General features: G+C 39.3%; 1 protein-coding gene across 1 annotated transcript in view; it reads left to right on the plus strand.

The window, feature by feature from the left end:
* Positions 1–2,471: 2,471 nt before the first annotated feature.
* rbms1a (RNA binding motif, single stranded interacting protein 1a) overlaps positions 2,472–20,451 on the plus strand; it is a 59,941-nt gene continuing 41,961 nt past the window's right edge. Inside the window, exons 1-3 of the mRNA XM_061887704.1 lie at positions 2,472–3,001; positions 7,896–8,038; positions 15,161–15,219. Coding sequence (XP_061743688.1) covers positions 2,951–3,001; positions 7,896–8,038; positions 15,161–15,219 — 253 coding nt within the window. The 5' untranslated portion in view covers positions 2,472–2,950. The remainder of the gene's footprint in view (positions 3,002–7,895; positions 8,039–15,160; positions 15,220–20,451) is intronic.

Consider the following 20,451-nt stretch of genomic DNA (forward strand, 5'->3'; position numbering starts at 1 on the left):
GTGTGACTGCAGCCAGGCACTTAAGAAAACGTCTCTGTCGCTTTCACTCATTTGCTGCTTTTCCACTAACGCAGGGGTAGGCAACCCAGAATGTCGAAAGAGCCATTTTGGACCCAAATAACACAACGCAGTCAAATAAAACTTGCGGGCCGCACTAACATTAAAGGCCTACTGAAATGAGATGTTCTTATTTAAACGGGGATAGCAGGTCCATTCTATGTGTCATACTTCATCATTTCGCGATATTGCCATATTTTTGCTGAAAGGATTTAGTAGAGAACATCCACGATAAAGTTCACAACTTTTGGTCGCTAACAGAAAGCCCTGTCTTTACCGGAAGTAGCAGACGATGACGTCACCCGTCGATGGCTCCTCACAACCTCACATTGTTTTTAATGGGAGCTGTCACGCCAAATTTCTTCCCCCCTACAACCCCCCGCCGCCCCCCCATTTACTTCCGGGGTCATGAATAATACAGACGTTTTGTTAACGCTATATTATAAAAATATAACGCTATATTATAAAAATATAACGCTATATTATAAAAATATAACGCTATATTATAAAAATACAGATGTTTTGTTAACACTATATTATAAAAAAAATTAAAAAACAATTTACAAACACAAGCTATGGGATGACGCATTTACTTCCGGGGTCACGTTTCCTCTTATGTCATCCCATAGCTTGTGTTTGTAAATTGTTTTTTACATTTTTTTTATAATATAGCGTTAACAAAACGTCTTTATTTTTATAATATAGCGTTAACAAAACGTCCGGATTGATCATGACCTCGGAAGTAAATGGGGGGCCGGGGGGTTTGTAGGGAGAAGAAATTTGGGGTGACAGAGCCTCCAACAAAAAGAGCTATTCGGATCGAGAAAACAACAATTTCCCCATTAATTTGAGCGAGGATGAAAAATTTGTGTTTGAGGATATTGATAACAACGGACTAGAAAAAAAAAAAAAAAAACTAGTAAAAAAAAAAAAACGCGATTGTATTGGGACGGATTCAGATGTTTTTAGACACATTTACTAGGATAATTCTGGGAAATCCCTTATCTTTCTATTGTGTTGCTAGTGTTTAATAGTACCTGATAGTCGGAGGGGTTTGTCCACGGGTGTCTTGAGGCCAGTGCCTGAGGGAAGTCGACGGCAGCTGTACGGACGACACAAGCTCAGCTGGTCTCCGGTAAGTGCCGACTTTTTACCACCATCTTCTCACTGAAAACTGCTGGTTGACAAGTGGTCGGGATCCATGTTCGCTTGACCGCTCTGTTTCACCTCTGGGAATTTTAAACAAGGAATCACCGTGTGTTTGTGTGGCTAAAGGCTAAAGCTTCCCAACTCCATCTTTCTATTTTGACTTCTCCATTATTAATTGAACAAATTGCAAAAGATTCAGCAACACAGATGTCCAAAATATTGTGTAATTATGCGGTTAAAGCAGACGACTTTTAGCTGTGTGTGTGCAGTGCTAATATTTCCTAACAGTCCTTTACGTCACGCCTACATGTCAGCGTTCCATGTCAGCGTTCCACGTCATTTTCAACAGGACACCACGCGGGAAATTTAAAATTGCAATTTAGTAAACCAAAAAGGCCGTATTAGCATGTGTGGCAATGTTAATATTTCATAATTGATATATAAACTATCAGACTGCGTGGTGGCTAGTAGTGGCTTTCAGTAGGCCTTTAAACTTTCATATTAAGGTGGGGGCCGCAAAATAACGTCTAGCGGGCCGCAATTGGTCTGCGGGCCGCGTGTCTGAGACCCCTGATCTAAACTGTCAGGGACGAACCTGACAGTTTGCTAAATATAAAGTGATTTTTACAAATAATAAAATGTATCTATTATTATTCGGGTGGCGGGGCTCTCCCTTAGAGATAGGGTGAGAAGCTCTGCCATCCGGGAGGAACTCAAAGTAAAGCCCCTGCTCCTCCACATGGAGAGGAGCCAGATGAGGTGGCTCGGGCATCTGGTCAGGATGCCACCCGAACGCCTCCCTGGGGAGGTGTTTGTTTAGGGCACGTCCAGCCGGTAGGAGGCCACGGGGAAGACCCAGGACACGTTGGGAAGACTATGGCCTGGGAACGCCTCAGGATCCCCCGGGAAGAGCTCGACGAAGTGGCTGGTGAGAAGTCTGCGCTTCCCTGCTTAGGCTGCTGCCCCCGCGACCCAACCTCGGATAAGCGGAAGATGATGGATGGATCTATTATTATTATTATTGTTATTATTAGAGGGTGGCCCTAAAGAGGTAGGCATTTTTCGGAGGTCTCAAGAAGAAAATAAATACAAGAATGTGTGTGTGTGTGTGTGTGTGTGCGTGTGTGTGTGTGGTGGGTGGAGGTGGGGGTGAAGAATGCTTGGTATGTGCGGACGACACCAACACGAAAGGCGGGAAATGTTTCCAGCTGGTGGAAATTAACCCGGAAACCTTTCTTCTATCCGCGTTTTGATCCACTCCTCGACGCCAAACGACGACTGGGCACACGCGACATGGAATAAATGTGACAAGTGAGCGTTTAGTGGCGAAATCCTGCGGTCGCTGGGAGGCCGAACACCCCCCAGGAGCGGCGGATGGTTGCGTCCGTAGTAGGCGGGACTGCGAGCGGTCTGCAGCAGGACGTCGGAGATCAATGAACCGGACCCGAAGCTCGCTGCTTTCGGCGTAAAGTCAGCGGATAGACGAGTCCCTCCCTCGGATAAATGTGTCACTACCTTCAGGGCGGCCAGGCTTCGTCTAACAATGCCGATATTTTAAACAGACTCGTGTTGTTTTTTTAGCCGACTCACCGCTTCCGACTTCTTCTTCTTCTTCTTCTTCGTCGGTGATATTGGTGACTTCTTCTCCTCCTTCCTGGCGGGTGAGGGTGGTGCTGCGAGCCTCCAACATCTCCAACATCTCCAACATCACCAACATCTCCAATATCACCAACATCACCGCAAGATGATCTTCGCCAACACGGGCAACCCGCTGAAAAGTGGCAGCCGCAAGCAGGTAGGCCAGGCCGCCTTTCTACTTTTCTACTCCTGCCACTTTCCTGGCGCACGGATGACATTGGGAAGCCCTTCCTGCCGCCGCCTTTTTGTCAGATGACACCCGCGGCCAGAACGGGGAAGAATGTTTATATGTGCATTATTAGCTAGCCGTGCTTGTGGAGGATACATGAAGTGCGGGGCGGAATGGAAAGAAGAGCGAGGATGAATAAGAGTCATAAAAAGCAAGATGGAGAGATCCCATCTGATCCTGGGAGGAGGAGGAGGAGGAGGAGGATGGAGATGAGAGCAGCTGCTCAGCCTTTAATTGTTGTGTGCATACAACCTCAACATACTTTATGCTTATTATTACCTCAACATACTGTATATTGTGGTTTTTATAACCTTAAATACATTTATAACCTCAACATACATTATTATAACCTTAAATACATTATGGTTATTATAACTTAAACACACATTATGGTTAAAATTACCTGAACATACATTATGGTTATTATAACCTGAATATACATTATGGCTATTATAACCTGAACATACATTATGGTTATTAAAACTTAAACATACATTATGGTTAAAATAACCTGGACATACATTATGGTTATTAAAACTTAAACATACATTATTGTTAAAATAACCTGAACATACATTATGGTTATAATAACCTGAATATACATTATGGCTATTATAACCTGAACATACATTATTGTTAAAATAACCTGAATATACATTATGGCTATTATAACCTGAACATACATTATGGTTATTATAACTTAAACATACATTATGGGTAAAATAACCTGAACATACATTATTATAACCTGAAAATACATTATGGTTATTATAACCTGAACATACATTATGGTTATTGTAACTTAAACATACATTATGGTTAAAATAACCTGAACATACATTATGGTTGTTATGACTTAAACATACATTATGGTTGTTATAACTTAAACATACATTATGGTTATTGTAACCTGAACATACATGATGGTTATTATAACCCGAACATACATTATTATTACCATGAACATACATTATGGTTATTATAACTTAAAGATACATTATGGTTAAAATAACCTGAAATATACCTTATGGTTATTGTAACCTGAACATACATTATGGTTATTATAACTTAAACATATATTATGGTCATTATAACCTAAACATCTGTTATGGTTATTATATGTGGGCTCTACCGAGGATGTCGTTGTGGTTTGTGTTGTGGTTTGTGCAGCCCTTTGAGACACTAGTGATTTAGGGCTGTATAAATAATAATTGATTGATTGATTATAACTTGAACATCCATTATGGTTATTAAAACCTGAACATACATTATGGTTGTTGTAACTTAAACATACATTATGGTTATTATAACTTAAACATTCATTATGGTTAAAATAACCTGAACACACATTATGGTTATTATAACCTAAACATCTGTTATGGTTATTATAACCTAAACATGGTTATTATATGTGGGCTCTACCGAGGATGTCGTTGTGGTTTGTGCAGCCCTTTGAGACACTAGTGATTTAGGGCTGTATAAATAATCATTGATTGATTGATTGATTATAACTTGAACATGCATTATGGTTATTATACCTGAACATACATTATTATAACCTGAACATACATTATGGCTATTGTAACCTGAACATACAGTACATTATGGTTATTGTAACCTGTACATACATTACTATAACTTGAACATACATTATAACTATTATAACTTAAACATACATTATGGTTAAAATAACCTGAACACACATTTTGGTTATTATAACCTAAACATCTGTTATGGTTATTATAACCTGAACATACATTATAGTTATTATAACCTGAACATACATTATGGTTATTGTAACCTTAACACACATTATGGTTATTATAACCTGAACATACATTATTATAACCTGAACATACATTATTATAACCTGAACATACATTACTATAACCTGAACATACATTATGTTTATTATAACTTAAACTTACATTATGGTTAAAATAACCTGAACACACATTATGGTTGTTATAACCTAAATATCTGTTATGATTATTATAACCTGAACATACATTATGGTTTTTATAACCTGAACATGCATTACGGTTATTATAACCTGAACATACATTATGGTTATTGTAGTCCTCTTTAATTGTGACCATGTACATAACCTGCACATGCATTATGGGTATTGTAGTCCTCTTTAATTGTTGTGTGCTATACATTAACCACAACTTGCATTCTAGTTATTGTAGTTCTCTTTAAAGGGGTCATACTATGATGTTTTTCCACATTTAAAACACTCCCTTAACATGTTTTGGTGATTCTTTGCTCAAAATGTTGCATAGATTATGTTTTACAGACCATCTTCAAGCCGCTTTCTGACCATATTTTCAGCAAGCGCTTTTTTGTGGGCGGGTCTTGTTTACGTGCTTCCACTTAAAGCGTCTTCTCGCCGACGGCCATGTTGTAGTGTTCAGCGCTTCCATCGCGAGTCTACTGACAGATATAAGTTAGAACTGTACGCTACTTTGGTTATTGTAGTCCTATTTAAGTGTGATCATGGACGTATCCTACAGTTTGACTTTTTCAGGTGAACAGGAAGTGAGGGTCCTCTTCACAGCCACACCTTCTGAGTGGGATGGAAGTTTGACGTTGTAGAATGCAGAAGCAGAGTTTTTATGGCAACGTGCGATTGAAATATGAGCTTCACATGAATTGAATTATTCCAGCACCTTCGGGTTCCAGCCATATTAATCAATGAAGTGATTGGGATGTGATTCCTGCAGGGAAACAAAGAGGGATTATTTGCCTGTGTCTTGTTGGAGCCAGGGGCGGAGTTAAGACTGAAGAAGATCCGGGGCTTATCCCAGAGGATGGATGGAGTCTTTAGCACTTGGAAAAAAGTGTTACTTTTTTAGAAGAAGAAAAAAAAATACGGCTTCTCAATTTCCAAATTCTGACTACCTTAAGGGGAATTGCACATTTTTTTAATTTTGTCTATCATTCAGGATTCTTATGTTGGCCAATAACACATGCTCTATGTTTTTTTAATGCATTGTGAGTTGTAAATAAAGGTTAGCAAAAGTCAGCTAACAATGGAACAAATGCGAGTACTCTAATCCGTCTACAAAGTGCTCTAAAAAAATCTGAAAGCCTCCATCAAGGTTTTATATACACTCTTTAAGTATCTATGTAGTGTACCAACATTCATAATACATGTAATATTTATATATTTTGAGCATTTTAAACAAATTAAATTCACAGACGCATCACAAGGTTCAATGTTCACTTCAATAACAACAGGATTACTAATCATGGCAGATTTGATGAGAGACAGCAAAGACTACTTTGGTACAAATGATGATCCAGAAACTTCTATTTTTGATCTTGAATATAAGGAGGATGATCTATCAGTTGTAGAAAAAAACAGATCCAGCTTAAGTAAACCACTAAGCATCATGTAGCTGCATTGCTAAGTGCTAAACAACAAATATAAACTATCATCATAATAAAACAATCACTTGCTGTACAATGTTTGCTCTCAATGGGATAAAGACTGCTGGGGTGTTTGTATCTTCCCCTTTAAATAAAGATTTTTTTCTAATCCTCGTGAAGAGATGAAAAAGATGGTCTGTAGAACATAATTTATGCAAAGACCCACCATTACATGTGAAGTAGACCACAAGGAAGTCTTTAAATGTATCCATCTTCTTCCGCTTATCCGAGGTCGGGTCGCGGGGGCAACAGCCTAAGCAGGGAAACCCAGACTTCCCTCTCCCCAGCCACTTTGTCTTTAAATGTAGATTAAAAAAATCATAATATGACCCCTTTAATGCGCCTTTTGTATAAATAAAGACCTGAATAGACCCGCTCATCGGCAGTGCGCCTTATAATCCGTTGCACCATATAGTGGTATTATTCACAAAACTTAATTATCACAGTGGGTGTTGTTGATCTGCTCTGTTACTTTTAGTTGGAAAAAACTTCCTGATATTCATGTTTACGGTCTGTAATGCACAGCATGCATTGAAACTGTACGCGGCCGCTGCCCCTCTGTTGGACTCTGGTACTGCATGTCCTTCTTCCAAAAGTAAAATTGGGATTTATGTCTTTTCAGACAGGATCCCTGGTAGCCACCATCTAGCGTCGCTCTAAAAGCTGCTTTTTTGTGGTCTCGAGAAGAAGCCTTTGAAGCTGCCCAAAAATTAGTGTCGTAGTAATTGCATACCGACAAAAAAAGGGCCTTTGCTTGAAGACCCAACAGATGTTTGTGCCACAGCGAAGAATTCCGTTGAAAAAGAATCTTCCATGAACATCCGACCGTCACATGACTTGGTAGGAAAATCTTGGTGTTTGGGGTTGGCATGACTGCGGTGGTATCCATGGCTTTGGGTCTCTGCGCGGATTGTCCTTTGGTTACGGACAGATGGCGCGACGGTGCCAGCCTTTGTGTTGGAACGGATCTGGAGTGGGTTTGGGCTGGCTGGGAGCTATTTTCAAGGATGAGTAAGGGGAAGGAAATGCTTCGCAGGGCAGTGCTGGCGTGGTGCGGCTCGCAAGGAGGAAAACGGAGCAAGATATGATCATGAACTCATTATTCCAGGCACCCAAATGCCAAACCTCATTGGTATTTAAGAGCTTGATGTTGTCTCGATTGCTTAACAAAGTATTGAGAAGTTGTCTGATTGGAACCTGCTGAAGGACATTAACGTGGAGAGCAGGCTGGTACACGGCAGCAGATCCTAGACCTGTGCTTTGTTTGTCATGTTTTTAATCCCTCCAGAGGAGAATTCCTTGTAATAACAGTTGACCGGTGCTTTAAATGTGATTATGTGGCTCCCTTCTCCGCTGCGGAAGCTAACAGTGGCCCTCCTGTGTGCAGTCCTACCCCATGACTCCGTCCAGTCCCAGCAGCAGCAGCAACAGCAGCAGCACAGGCCTGGAGCAGCTCAGCAAGACCAACCTGTACATCCGGGGTCTGCCTCCTGCCACCACAGACCTGGACCTGGTCAAACTCTGTCACCAGTGAGTACAATCGTGTGTCTTTCAGGGTCTACGTCTGCATTACCCCGACTTATACAAGTTGAAAAACTTATTGGGGTGTTACCATTTAGAGGCCTACTGAAATGAGATTTTCCTATTTAAACGCGGATAGCAGGTCCATTCTATGTGTCATACTTGATCATTTCGTGATATTGCCATATTTTTGCTGACAGGATTTAGTAGAAAACATCACGATAAAGTTCACAACTTTTGGTCGCTAATAAAAAAGCCTTGCCTGTACCGGAAGTAGCAGACGATGTGCGCGTGACGTCACGGGTTGTGGAGCTCCTCACATCTGAACATTGTTTACAATCATGGCCACCAGCAGCGAGAGCGATTCGGACCGAGAAAAAGCGACGATTTCCCCATTAATTTGAGCGAGGATGAAAGATTCGTAGATGAGGAAAGTGAGAGTGAAGGACTAGGAAAAAAAAAAGGCTATACAGTGGGAGCGATTCAGATGTTATTAGACAAATTTACTAGGATAATTCTGGAAAATCCCTTATCTGCTTATTGTGTTACTAGTGTTTTAGTGAGGTTATATGGTCGCACCTTTCTTCAGCACCAGTCGACGGGTGGTAGCGATGCCCATCTCTGCCCTTCGCAAGGGACCCTCTTCGAAACACGATCTTTCGAAATGATCGCTGCATAATACACTGTACTTTGTGTGTGTGGTCCAATCCAACCGTGTTCGCGTGACCGCTCTGTTCCATAGTAAAGCTTCACCGTGTTTGTGTCGCTTAAAGCGGCCGCAATATGCCGATTCCCACCTACAGCTTTCTTCTTTGATGTCTCCATTGTTCATTGAACAAATTGCAAAAGATTCAGCAACACAGAAGTCCAGAATACTGTGGAATTATGCGATGAAAACAGACGACTTCTAGCTGGGAACGATGCCGGAACAAAATGTCCTCCACAATGCGTGACGTCACCACGATGTTTCAGCACGATATTTTGGCGCAAAATTTAAAATTGCAATTTAGTAAACTAAACTGCAATTTGGCATGTGTTGCAATGTTAATATTTCATCATTGATATATAAACTATCAGACTGCGTGGTCGGTAGTAGTGGGTTTCAGTAGGCCTTTAGTGGTCAATTGTAGGGAATATGTACTGTACTGTGCAATCTAGGAATAAAAGTTTCAATCAATCAATCAATGGGCAACAGTCTACGCTAGTTTTCTCACAGGTTTAAAAAAGCTGGGACTCTGACCACCGTCATTTTAACCCTGGATCATCTCATCAATTTAGCAGTTTTTACTGTCATGAGTTTGCACTTAAAAATATGTCCGATTCATCAACATTTTCGGTTCCATAAACGGAATTAAGCATAAACCACTGTACAACTCTCTACAGTTCATATTAAGCTTGCTTGCTAGCTTAAACGCTAATATGAATACAAGACATATTAGCACATTTCCCCATGAAGAAACACCATAACGCAATTCAATCTGGCACAAACACAACTAACTAAGATATTCAGTTGTGTACATTGAACCTAGCAGCTGAGTGACAGCTCTATACTTGACATGGACGTGTCTACAACAGGAAGTGATGTCGCTTAAACCAGACGCGGATGATTTGTTTTGTTTTTATCATTAAAAAAAACACTACAAAACCTGAAATACTGTGATAATAATGATGACATTGATCAGTAATTTTTGTGTTGTTGCAAAGTATCTTGACAAGAACATGTCATTTATTGATTGCGGTGCCTTGCCACAGCAAAATTTAGTCCGCCACATGAAAACAAATTTAAGTCATCTATTTTTCGGGTTGTCCCGATACCAATATTTTGGAGCCGGAACCAAAATGTATTTCGCTACTTTTCAAAATAAAGTTTAACATTTGATTTTTGGTTTTATTTTAACAGAACATCTTATGGTACATTAAAAATATGTTTTCCTATTTTATATCTTCTTATTTTATGTTTTAACATCTGATATTCACACTTCTGTTAAAATTTAATAATCACTTATTCTTCTCCTGTTTGATACTTTACATTAGTTTTGGATGATACCACACATTTAGTTATCGATCCGATACCAAGTAGTTACAGGTAAAGTCTTCAATAACACCAGAAAAACATACTAGATTTGTTGCTAGTCGTTTTTGTTCAAGGAAAAGTCACTAAAAGAGTCGTAGTACTCTCTAGAACAGTGGTTCTCAACCTTTTTTCAGTGATGTACCTCCTCTCAACATTTTTTTAATTCAAGTACCCCTAATCAGAGCAAAGCATTTTTGGTTGAAAAAAAAAAAGAGATAAAGAAGTAAAATACAGCACTATGTCATCAGTTTCTGATTAATTAAATTGTATAACAGTGCAAAATATTGCTCATTTGTAGTGGTCTTTCTTGAACTATTTGGAAAAAAATATATAAAAATAACTAAAAACTTGTTGAAAAATAAACAAGTGATTCAATTAAATAAAGATTTCTACACATAGAAGTAATCATCAACTTAAAGTGCCCTCTTTGGGGATTGTAATAGAGATCCATCTGGATTCATCAACTTCATTCTAAACATTTCTTCACAAAAAAAGAAATCTTTAACATCAATATTTATGGAACATGTCCACAAGAAATCCAGCTGTCAACACTGAATATTGCATTGTTGTATTTTTTTCACAGTTTATGAACTTACATTCATATTTTGTTGAAGTATTATTCAATAAATATATTTATAAAGGATTTTTGAATTGTTGCTATTTTTAGAATATTAAAAAAAAATCTCACGTACCCCTTGGCATACCTTCAAGTACCCCCAGGGGTACGTGTACCCCCATTTTTAGAACCACTGCTCTAGAAACTTGAAAACTTCTCAACAAAGTAGATTGTACAAAAAGCAAGACGGTATAATACAAAATATATGTTAATACTAATTAATAATAACACAGATTTGTTTTTAAATATTTATTTTGACCATTTTCAGGCCACTTTAAGGAAAATATAGCATCAACACTGATTATGCAAATTGTACCTCGATGTTATATTGACCACGCCCCCAATTGCAATCTGGGGGAAATTTTGCGGGCTACATTGTAAAAAATGATAGTTTTTGTAGCTGCAGCAGTTTCCAATGGGCCGTGAGGTGAAAGGTGACTGATGATGTCATTCAACAATGTCTTTGTGGGCGTGGCTTTATGCACTTCCTCAAACTGCTCCCATGAAATAGGAAGCACGCATTTGTCTAAAATGCCTCAGTATGTTGAAAAAGTCACATTCCAGGCAGAACTACACCGCCAAAACTGTAATCTAAGCAACACTGAATAGTCTTTGGTCAAATGTTACAATGTTAGATGTAGTATTTCAAGAAGATTAAAAAGCACCGTTCCACTGGATGGCAGAGAGTTCAGATTGATTGATTGATTGATTGAAACTTTTATTAGTAGATTGCACAGTACAGTACATATTCCCTACAATTGACCACTAAAAGGTAACACCCGAATACGTTTTTCATCTTGTTTAAGTCGAGGTCCACGTTAATCAATTCATGGTATTCAGGGAGTCAAACTTAGTTTTTCTATTGATTCATTATTTTGCTTGTATGAAGTAATAACATGCTGAGAACCAGTGGGTGTTTATATATATATATATATATATATATATATATATATATATATATATATATATATATATATATATATATATATATATATATATATATATGTGTGTGTGTGTGAATATCGCAATTAATTTGAAAATAGATTTTTTTGCCACTATACAAGGGCTTCACGGTGGAAGAGGGGTTAGTGCGTCTGCCTCACAATACGAAGGTACTGCAGTCCTGGGTTCAAATCCAGGCTCGGGATCTTTCTGTGTGGAGTTTGCATGTTCTCCCCGTGAATGCGTGGGTTCCCTCCGTGTACTCCGGCTTCCTCCCACTTCCAAAGACATGCACCTGGGGATAGGTTGATTGGCAACACTAAATGGTCCCTAGTGTGTGAATGTGAGTGTGAATGTTGTCTGTCTATCTGTGTTGGCCCTGCGATGAGGTGGCGACTTGTCCAGGGTGTACCCCACCTTCCGCCCGATTGTAGCTAAGATAGGCACCAGTGCCCCCCGCGACCCCAAAAGGGAATAAGCGGTATGGATATCTCTATACATATAGATATATGTATGATATATATAGATATATACTGTATGTGTGTGTATATTAGGGGTGTAACGGTACGTGTATTTGTATTGAACCGTTTCGGTACGGTACATGGGTGTATCGAACATGTTTGTAATCTGAAGTCTTAACAAGCTGCTCTGCAGCTGCCTCTGAGCAGTGAGCACCTGGCATTGTCCCGCCCACACAACCATCTGATTTGTTACATACAAAGCCAATCAGCAGTGTATGTATATATATATGTATATATGTATGTATGTATATATATATATATCAGCAGTGTATGTATATATATGTATATATGTATGTATATATATATATCTATATATATATCTATATATAATATAGATAAATATATATATATTAGGGCTGGGAATCTTTCGGTGTCCCACGATTCGATTCAATATCGATTCTTGGGGTCGCGATTTGATAATATATCGATTTTTTTCGATTCAACGCAATTCTCGATTCAAAAACGATATTTTTCCGATTCAAAAGGATTCTGTATTCATTCAATACATAGATTTCAGCAGGATCTACCCCAGTCTGCTGACATGCTAGCAGAGTAGTAGATTTTTTTTAAAAAGTTTTTTTAATTATAAAGGACAATGTTTTATCAGCTGATTGCAATAATTTAAATTTGTTTTAACTATTAAACGAACCAAAAATATTACTTGTTTTATCTTTGTGAAAACATTGGACACAGTGTGTTGTCAAGCTTATGAGATGCCATGCAAGTGTAAGCCACTGTGACACTATTGTTCTTTTTTTATTATTTTTATAAATGTCTAATGATAATGTCAGTGAGGGATTTTTAATCACTGCTATGCTGAAATTATAACTAATATTGATACTGTTGTTGATAATATTCATTTTTTTCACTACTTTTGGTTTGTTCTGTGTGGTGTTTGCGTCTCCTCTCAATTGCTCTGTTTATTGCAGTTCTGAGTGTTGCTGGCTCAGGTTTGCTTTTGGAATTGGATTGCATTGTTATGGTATTGCTGTGTAGTTCTTTGTTGGGTTGGATTAATAAAAATAAAAAAAATCGATAAAAAAAAAAAGAAGAGAATCGATTCTGAATCGCACAACGTATTCGAATCGATTTTTTCCCACGCCCCTAGTATGTATGTATGTGAATGTATTCCTGGGTGGGGAAAGGTAGCATGGTTCATCCTTTTGCAATGCAGTCTGCTGAAAACGATGGAAAGTGCCACTCTACATAAATATATAAATATATATATATATATATATATATATATATATATACGTATGTATACATATATATATATGTGTGTGTGTGTCTGTTTGCATGTGTGTGTGTGTGTCTGTTTGCATGTGTGTGTGTGTACAAGAGGGACGAGTGGTAGGAAATGGATGGATATACATATACATATATATTTATTTATATATATTATAGATTTTGATACGTATTAAATAAGAAACTGTAAGGGCATTGGTCCAACATAGAATATACCAGGTAAGAAACGTCATTAATGTTTTCAGCTGTTGTAGTGTAAATGCTGTGTAAATTACTGTGTATTCACAATACTTTGTCGAAATAGTGCCTGAATAATATTGTTCACACGAGGCAGCAATTACAGTCTGACAACAAACGTACCATCTATGGTGAGTTTATTTATTAGTTTTTCATTTTTTATTACCTTAAGACTTGCTTTAGTTTTATATCTTAAGGAAAAGGCTGCTGCAATGTCATTGTCATCATCTCTCAGGACAAATGGATTGAGTCATCCGAGGAAAGGAAATGTGTTCCTAGTCTTGGTATGTCATAAACAAGGAGTAGAGTGGTCTGCAGCAGTGGTTCTCAAACGGGGGTACGTGTACCCCTGGGGGTACTTAAAGGTATGTCAAAGGGTACATGAGATTTTTCAAAAATATTCTGAAAATAGCAACAATTCAAAAATTCTTTATAAATATATTTATTGAATAATACTTCAACAAAATGTGAATGTAAGTTCATAAACTGTGAAAAGAAATGCAACAATGCAATATTAATTTTTGTGGACATGTTCCACAAATATTGACGTAACAGATTTCTTTTTTTGTGAAGAAATGTTTAGAATGAAGTTGATGAATCCAGATGGATCTCTATTACGATCCCCAAAGAGGGCACTTTAATTTGATCATTACTTCTATGTCTGAAAATCTTTATTTATAATAGAATCACTTGTTTATTTTTCAACAAGTTTTTAGTTATTTGTATTTCTTTTTTTCCAAATAGTTCAGGAAAGACCACTACAAATGAGCCATATTTTACACTGTTATACAATTTAATAAATCAGAAACTGATGACATAGTGCTGTATTTTACTTCTTTATCTCTTTTTCCAACCAAAAAGGCTTTGCTCTGATTAGGGGTACTTGAATTAAAAAAATGTTCACAGGGGGTACATCACTGAAAAAAGGTTGAGAACCACTGGTCTACAGGATCCTAGGTATATGTGAGCAAGGAGTAGGGTGGTCTACAGGATCCTAGGTAGATGTGAGCAAGGAGTAGAGTGGTCTACAGGATCCTATGTAGATGTGAGCAAGGAGTAGAGTGGTCTACAGGATCCTATGTAGATGTGAGCAAGGAGTAGAGTGGTCTACAGGATCCTAGGTAGATGTGAGCAGTCATGTGTTGGGCGCCATCATCATGAGCGCAGTATTTCCCCACCAGCTTATGGAAGCAGCCATTCAGCCATGAAAGCAGCAGCAGCTGTTTGTGTCCTCCTCGCTTGTTTTGTTCCTCTTCCCCATGCTGCTTGCCAGCACAAAGCAGAAATGAAAGCGCTTTAACGTAGCAACAAGGCCTGAATGGTGATGACAGCTCGCCATTCACACTGTTTGTGTGTGTGAGAGATTGAAAATATGAGTGCCTCGGTTATGTTGAATTGTTTTAGTGTCACCGCTGTATTGTCAGCATCGCACACAAATGGCAATGAAGTATGAGTTTCAGGTGGTTGACAATATCTTCTGCATGTTGTCTTCACAGGTATGGCAAGATTCAGTCAGCAAAGGCCATTTTGGACAAGACAACCAACAAATGTAAAGGTTAGTAATACAGTATATCCCTTTAACCGCCACTTATAACAACATACTTTTGAAGGGGGGCTTCACTTTTTGGGAGTGTTGCCCATCATTCATAATACTAATGGAATACAGGAAGGTATGTCTTTTCTCTTTTATGCATTCTAAGCTGGCAGAAGTCAACTAACAATGAAGCTATCAGGAGTCACTTTATTCCGCCTATAAAGAGCTGTAAAACATCCAAAAACATGACTCAGTTGCAATTATTGATGCATCATACCATGTTAACATGTACAGTGCATCAACTTTGACATTACACAACTGTACAGTAGAACCTACATTTACAAACTTCATTGGTTCCTGGAGGGGGTTTGTAAATCGAAAAGTTTGAATAGTGAAGCAAATTTCAGTCTGAGAACAAATGTAGAAATGAATATTGGGTTGTAGCTTTGACAAAATGTCATATTTTGGACTAGGTTTAGAATACAGGACTAAGTGCTTCAAATCAGATGTTTTAGAAATCGGAGTTCTTCCTGGTGACTGTTTACACTGCTTGTAAAATGTGGCCCCAATGTGACCTGATGTGGCCCCAATGTGACCTGATGTGGCCCTAATGTGACCTGATGTGGCCCTGATGTGACCTGTTGTGGTCCCAATGTGACATGATGTGGTCCCAATGTGACCTGATGTGGCCCCAATGAGACCTGATGTGGCCCTAATGTGTCCCCAATGTGGCCTTAACGTGGCTTCAATGTGGCCCCAATGTAACCTGATGTGGCCCCAATGTAACCTTAATGTGGCCCCAATGTGACCTGATGTGACCCTAATGTGGCCACAATGTGACACTGATGTGGCCCTAATGTAGCCCCAAGGTGACCTGATGTGGCCCTAATGTGACCTGATGTGGCCCTAACGTGACTTGATGCGGCCCCAATGTGACCTGATGTGACCCTAATGTGGCCACAATGTGACACTGATGTGGCCCTAATGTAGCTCCAAGATGACCTGATGTGGCCTTAATGTGACCTGATGTGGCCCTAACGTGACTTGATGCAGCCCCAATGTGACCTAATGTGACCTGGTTTGGTCCCAATGCAGCCCCAATGTGACCTGATGTGGTCCCAATGTGGCCTGATGTGGCCCTAAATGTAGCCCCAATATGACCTGATGTAGCCCTAATGTGGCCCCAATGCAGCCCCAAGGTGACCTGATGTGGCCCTAATGTGACCTGATGTGGCCATAACGTGACTTGATGCAGCCCCAATGTGACCTAATGTGACCTGATTTGGTCCCAATGCAGCCCCAATGTGACCTGATGTGGTCCCAATGTGGCCTGATGTGGCCCTAAATGTAGCCCCAATATGACCTGATGTAGCCCTAATGTGGCCCCAATGCAGCCCCAATGTGACCTGATGTGGCCCTAATGTGACCTGATGTGGCCCTAATGTGACCTGATGTGGCCCTAACGTGACTTGATGCAGCACCAATGTGACCTAATGTGACCTGATTTGGTCCCAATGCAGCCCCAATGTGACCTGATGTGGTCCCAATGTGGCCTGATGTGGCCCTAAATGTAGCCCCAATGTGACCTGATGTAGCCCTAATGTGGCCCCAATGCAGCCCCAATGTGATCTGATGTGGCCCCAATGTGACCTGATGTGGCCCAAATGTGACCTAATGTGGAATGTAGCCTGATGTGGCCCTAAATGTAGCCCCAATATGACCTGATGTAGCCCTAATGTGGCCCCAATGCAGCCCCAATGTGATCTGATGTGGCCCCAATGTGACCTGATGTGGCCCAAATGTGACCTAATGTGGAATGTAGCCTGATGTGGCCCTAAATGTAGCCCCAATATGACCTGATGTAGCCCTAATGTGGCTCCAATGCGGCCCCAATGTGACCTGATGTGGCCCCAATGTGGCCTGATGTGGCCCTAAATGTAGCCCCAATATGACCTGATGTAGCCCCAATGTGGCCTTAATGTGGATCCAAAGCGGCCCCAATGTGACCCAATGTGGCCTGATGTGGCCCTAATGTGGCCATGACGTCACTTGCATGTGCAGTTTGAAGAAGTGAAAACAAAGGAAGTTGCTACTACTACTACAAAATAAAATAAAAGTTGCCACCTTAGCTATGGAAACCGCACCTTAGACATGAGTGTTTTTTACATGAAAATAAGTAAAGTAATATAAAGTATGAATGGGTGTGTAATGTCTTTGGGAAGGTTGTAATCTTTTAATGGCTGTTAAGTAGAGGAGACGCGGACATCATCAGTGTGGGTCTACAGTATGTTAGTGTTATGTTTAACTCACTTACATAAACAACTTACACAATCTATGTACTGTAACTTGTAAACAAATACATCGGAGCGTCAATTCCGGTCCTTCAACAATCGCTATTTCTTCAGAATCCAAATATATATTCATAAATTACATATGGAATATTATTTGTGCATTTTTGACAAGTGATGTACAGAAAACTCGGCCGCCAAAAAGACTTTGCTCCCTGAAACCAGATGTTGTGATGAAGTATCTGCGTCTTTCCCGCTCACACGAGCGACATCGCTCGCCCAAAACACACTCAAATCTCATTGCGTTCAGACTGAAGTCACATTTGAAAAGATCAGATTCTAATGGGATTCAGTACTACCTCCTGATGTGCTCTGAATCTGATGCCAAAAGATCAGATTTGAAGCACTTTGGAGCATTTAGACTGGCAACAAAAATCAGATATGTGTCACTTAAGGGCAAAACCATCAGATTTAGTGGGACTAAGTTAGTTTGTAGACTTAGAACACAATATAAAGAGTTATACAGTACTGCATGTCAAAAAAACACAACTTTCTAATTAAAAACAAAGTAAAAAAAACAACAAGCTGAACTGTCCTCCTTTTCAGCCGCCCTGCCAACACACACACACACACACGTTTGACTTAAAAAAACAACAGGTCACTACATTGATTAGGAATAAAACATAAAATCCACTTCTCCTTGTTGTTTCATCTTTTTGGTGTGCAGTGAAAGAGAGGAGGTGATGTTGACAACGCTGTAGATACTCTTCCTGATTGTCTCAAGCCACGCACTGCTTGTCCAATCATTACTTTGTTAAAAGTTAACCTAAAGTGCCAATGATTGTCACACACACACTACGTGTGGCAAAATTATTCTCTGCATTTGACCCATCACCCTTGATCGCCCCCCTGGGAGGTGAGGGGAGCAGTGAGCAGCAGCGGTGGACTCTTATTGATCGAGCAAAGCTAAAAATTATGCTAAAAAGCACTTAAAAAGCACACAAAGTAGCACTTAGCACAGTAGATGACCACAGCGCTGCTGGGCTGATTGATCGATCGGCCCCGCCCACAATGGATGTGCTGCTGGCCACAAAATGGCTGCCCTGCAGGCACACAACGGCTTGATGAGACGCTCGTACACCAAAGCAAATTTTTACACAATCTGTGGTTTGCAAATGGAAAGGTTTTTGAAACGGCTTTGTAGCATATTGTTGCCGAGTTCGATCTCCTAGGGATGCGTCGACAATGAACACAGCGTAAGGTAAGATATAATGAATTTATTAAAGTAACAAAAAGAGCTGAGGAATAAAAAATACTAGAGCTAAGCACAAAGGCAAACAAAAGCGCTAGCAACGAAGGCTAGGAAGAACAAACAGATAACTTGGCACAAAGGCACACAAAAAGGAAAAACAAATCATCAGCATGAGAGCTGGAATAAAACAAAGCGTAGCGTGAAAAGCTAGCGAGAATATACATACGTACAGGAGCAGTCGTAACTTGTTGCATGTGAGCAAATTAGGAACCCAGGCTGAACTAACAAAAGGGGCGAGCTTAAATAAGGAAGGTGATTAGTACAACAGGTGTGCAGGGACCGTGAGTAGCAGGTGAAAACAATCTGAAACCATGGTGACAGACTAAACAGGAACTAAGGAGGTCGAACTACAAAACGTGATACAGAAAAAGAACAATAAACAAGAAATATGTAAAGATCCGAGTACAGTTTTCAAATTAAACTCTTGTTATATAATACAATATATACAATATAACATAAATCCATAACCGTGGATGCATATGCAAAAGTGCAATATATTTATCTGTACAGTAATCTATTTATTTTATATCTGCACCTTATTGATTTTTTTTACACTGCACTACAATGAGCTAATGCAACAAAATTTCGATCTTATCTGTACTGTAAAGTCCAAATTTGAATGACAATAAAAAGGAAGTCTAAGTTAGATGAACAAGTGCTAATATGCTAATACGTGTGCACACCAACTCTTTCCATATAACCACTTGGATGGTACGTTAGGTTAGTGTTGTATTGTACACATCTTCTACATCGTCTGGATTTGCAGCCACACTTTGATTTTTCTTAACAATCGCCTCATCTTAACTCCAAGTGACAGCTGACATGTGTTCCACTGCCACTCGGTCGTTCTGACAACTTGGGGCAGCAAACGCTTGACTCTGATTGGCTGCTGTATCGGACTTTTCCGCCATGTTTGTTGGAGGTAATCGCTGTAATCGTCCTGAAACCAAAAGGAAAGCCATAACTACAGTATACTCCAGCATGGCAAACAATGCCAGCATGTTTGATAAATAATACAGCAGCTTCGTCCGCCTGTTAGTGGATTTTCCTGTTATGCAATATAATGAATGCCTGTTTAGTTCCTAAGTTATTCATGGTATGCAAACACAGTGTTTGGTCTTTCATTCAGAAATACATAAACGAGTTTTATGCCGAATACAGTACTGCACCTTTAAGTGCTGACCATCTCTTCATGCATTTGTAACCCGCAGTGAATTATTTAACGGCCCACGGCACGTTCTAAAAATACTATTACAACAAAATACATCAAAAAAGGGAAACAAAGGAGCAAACAGGTGAAATGTAACGAGAAAACGTTACTATGTTGACTCTAATTTCACAAAGCTGCCATGTTTTGTTTTCCTTCAAACTGTCATTGCTCAAGAAATAATAATGCATCAAAATCGATGTCGTTATGAATTATTGACATATTGAAGGCTCTAATTACGTCACATCAAATAATCCAAAAATATGTCATGTGTTGTGTTTTTGCCAAGTTTTCTATAACAAAAAAGGAATAAAACAAACAAAAAAACATAAAAAAATACTAAGAACTTATTATCATCAGAAATATCTAAAGTTGATCTAGACATGTAAGCTTTGAAAAGTAAAAGGAAAAAAATTAATTGCTTATTTTTACAATTTTATGAGTTG

Source organism: Nerophis ophidion, linkage group LG25 (assembly GCF_033978795.1).
Source record: "Nerophis ophidion isolate RoL-2023_Sa linkage group LG25, RoL_Noph_v1.0, whole genome shotgun sequence".
NCBI classification, from domain to species: Eukaryota; Metazoa; Chordata; class Actinopteri; order Syngnathiformes; family Syngnathidae; genus Nerophis; species Nerophis ophidion.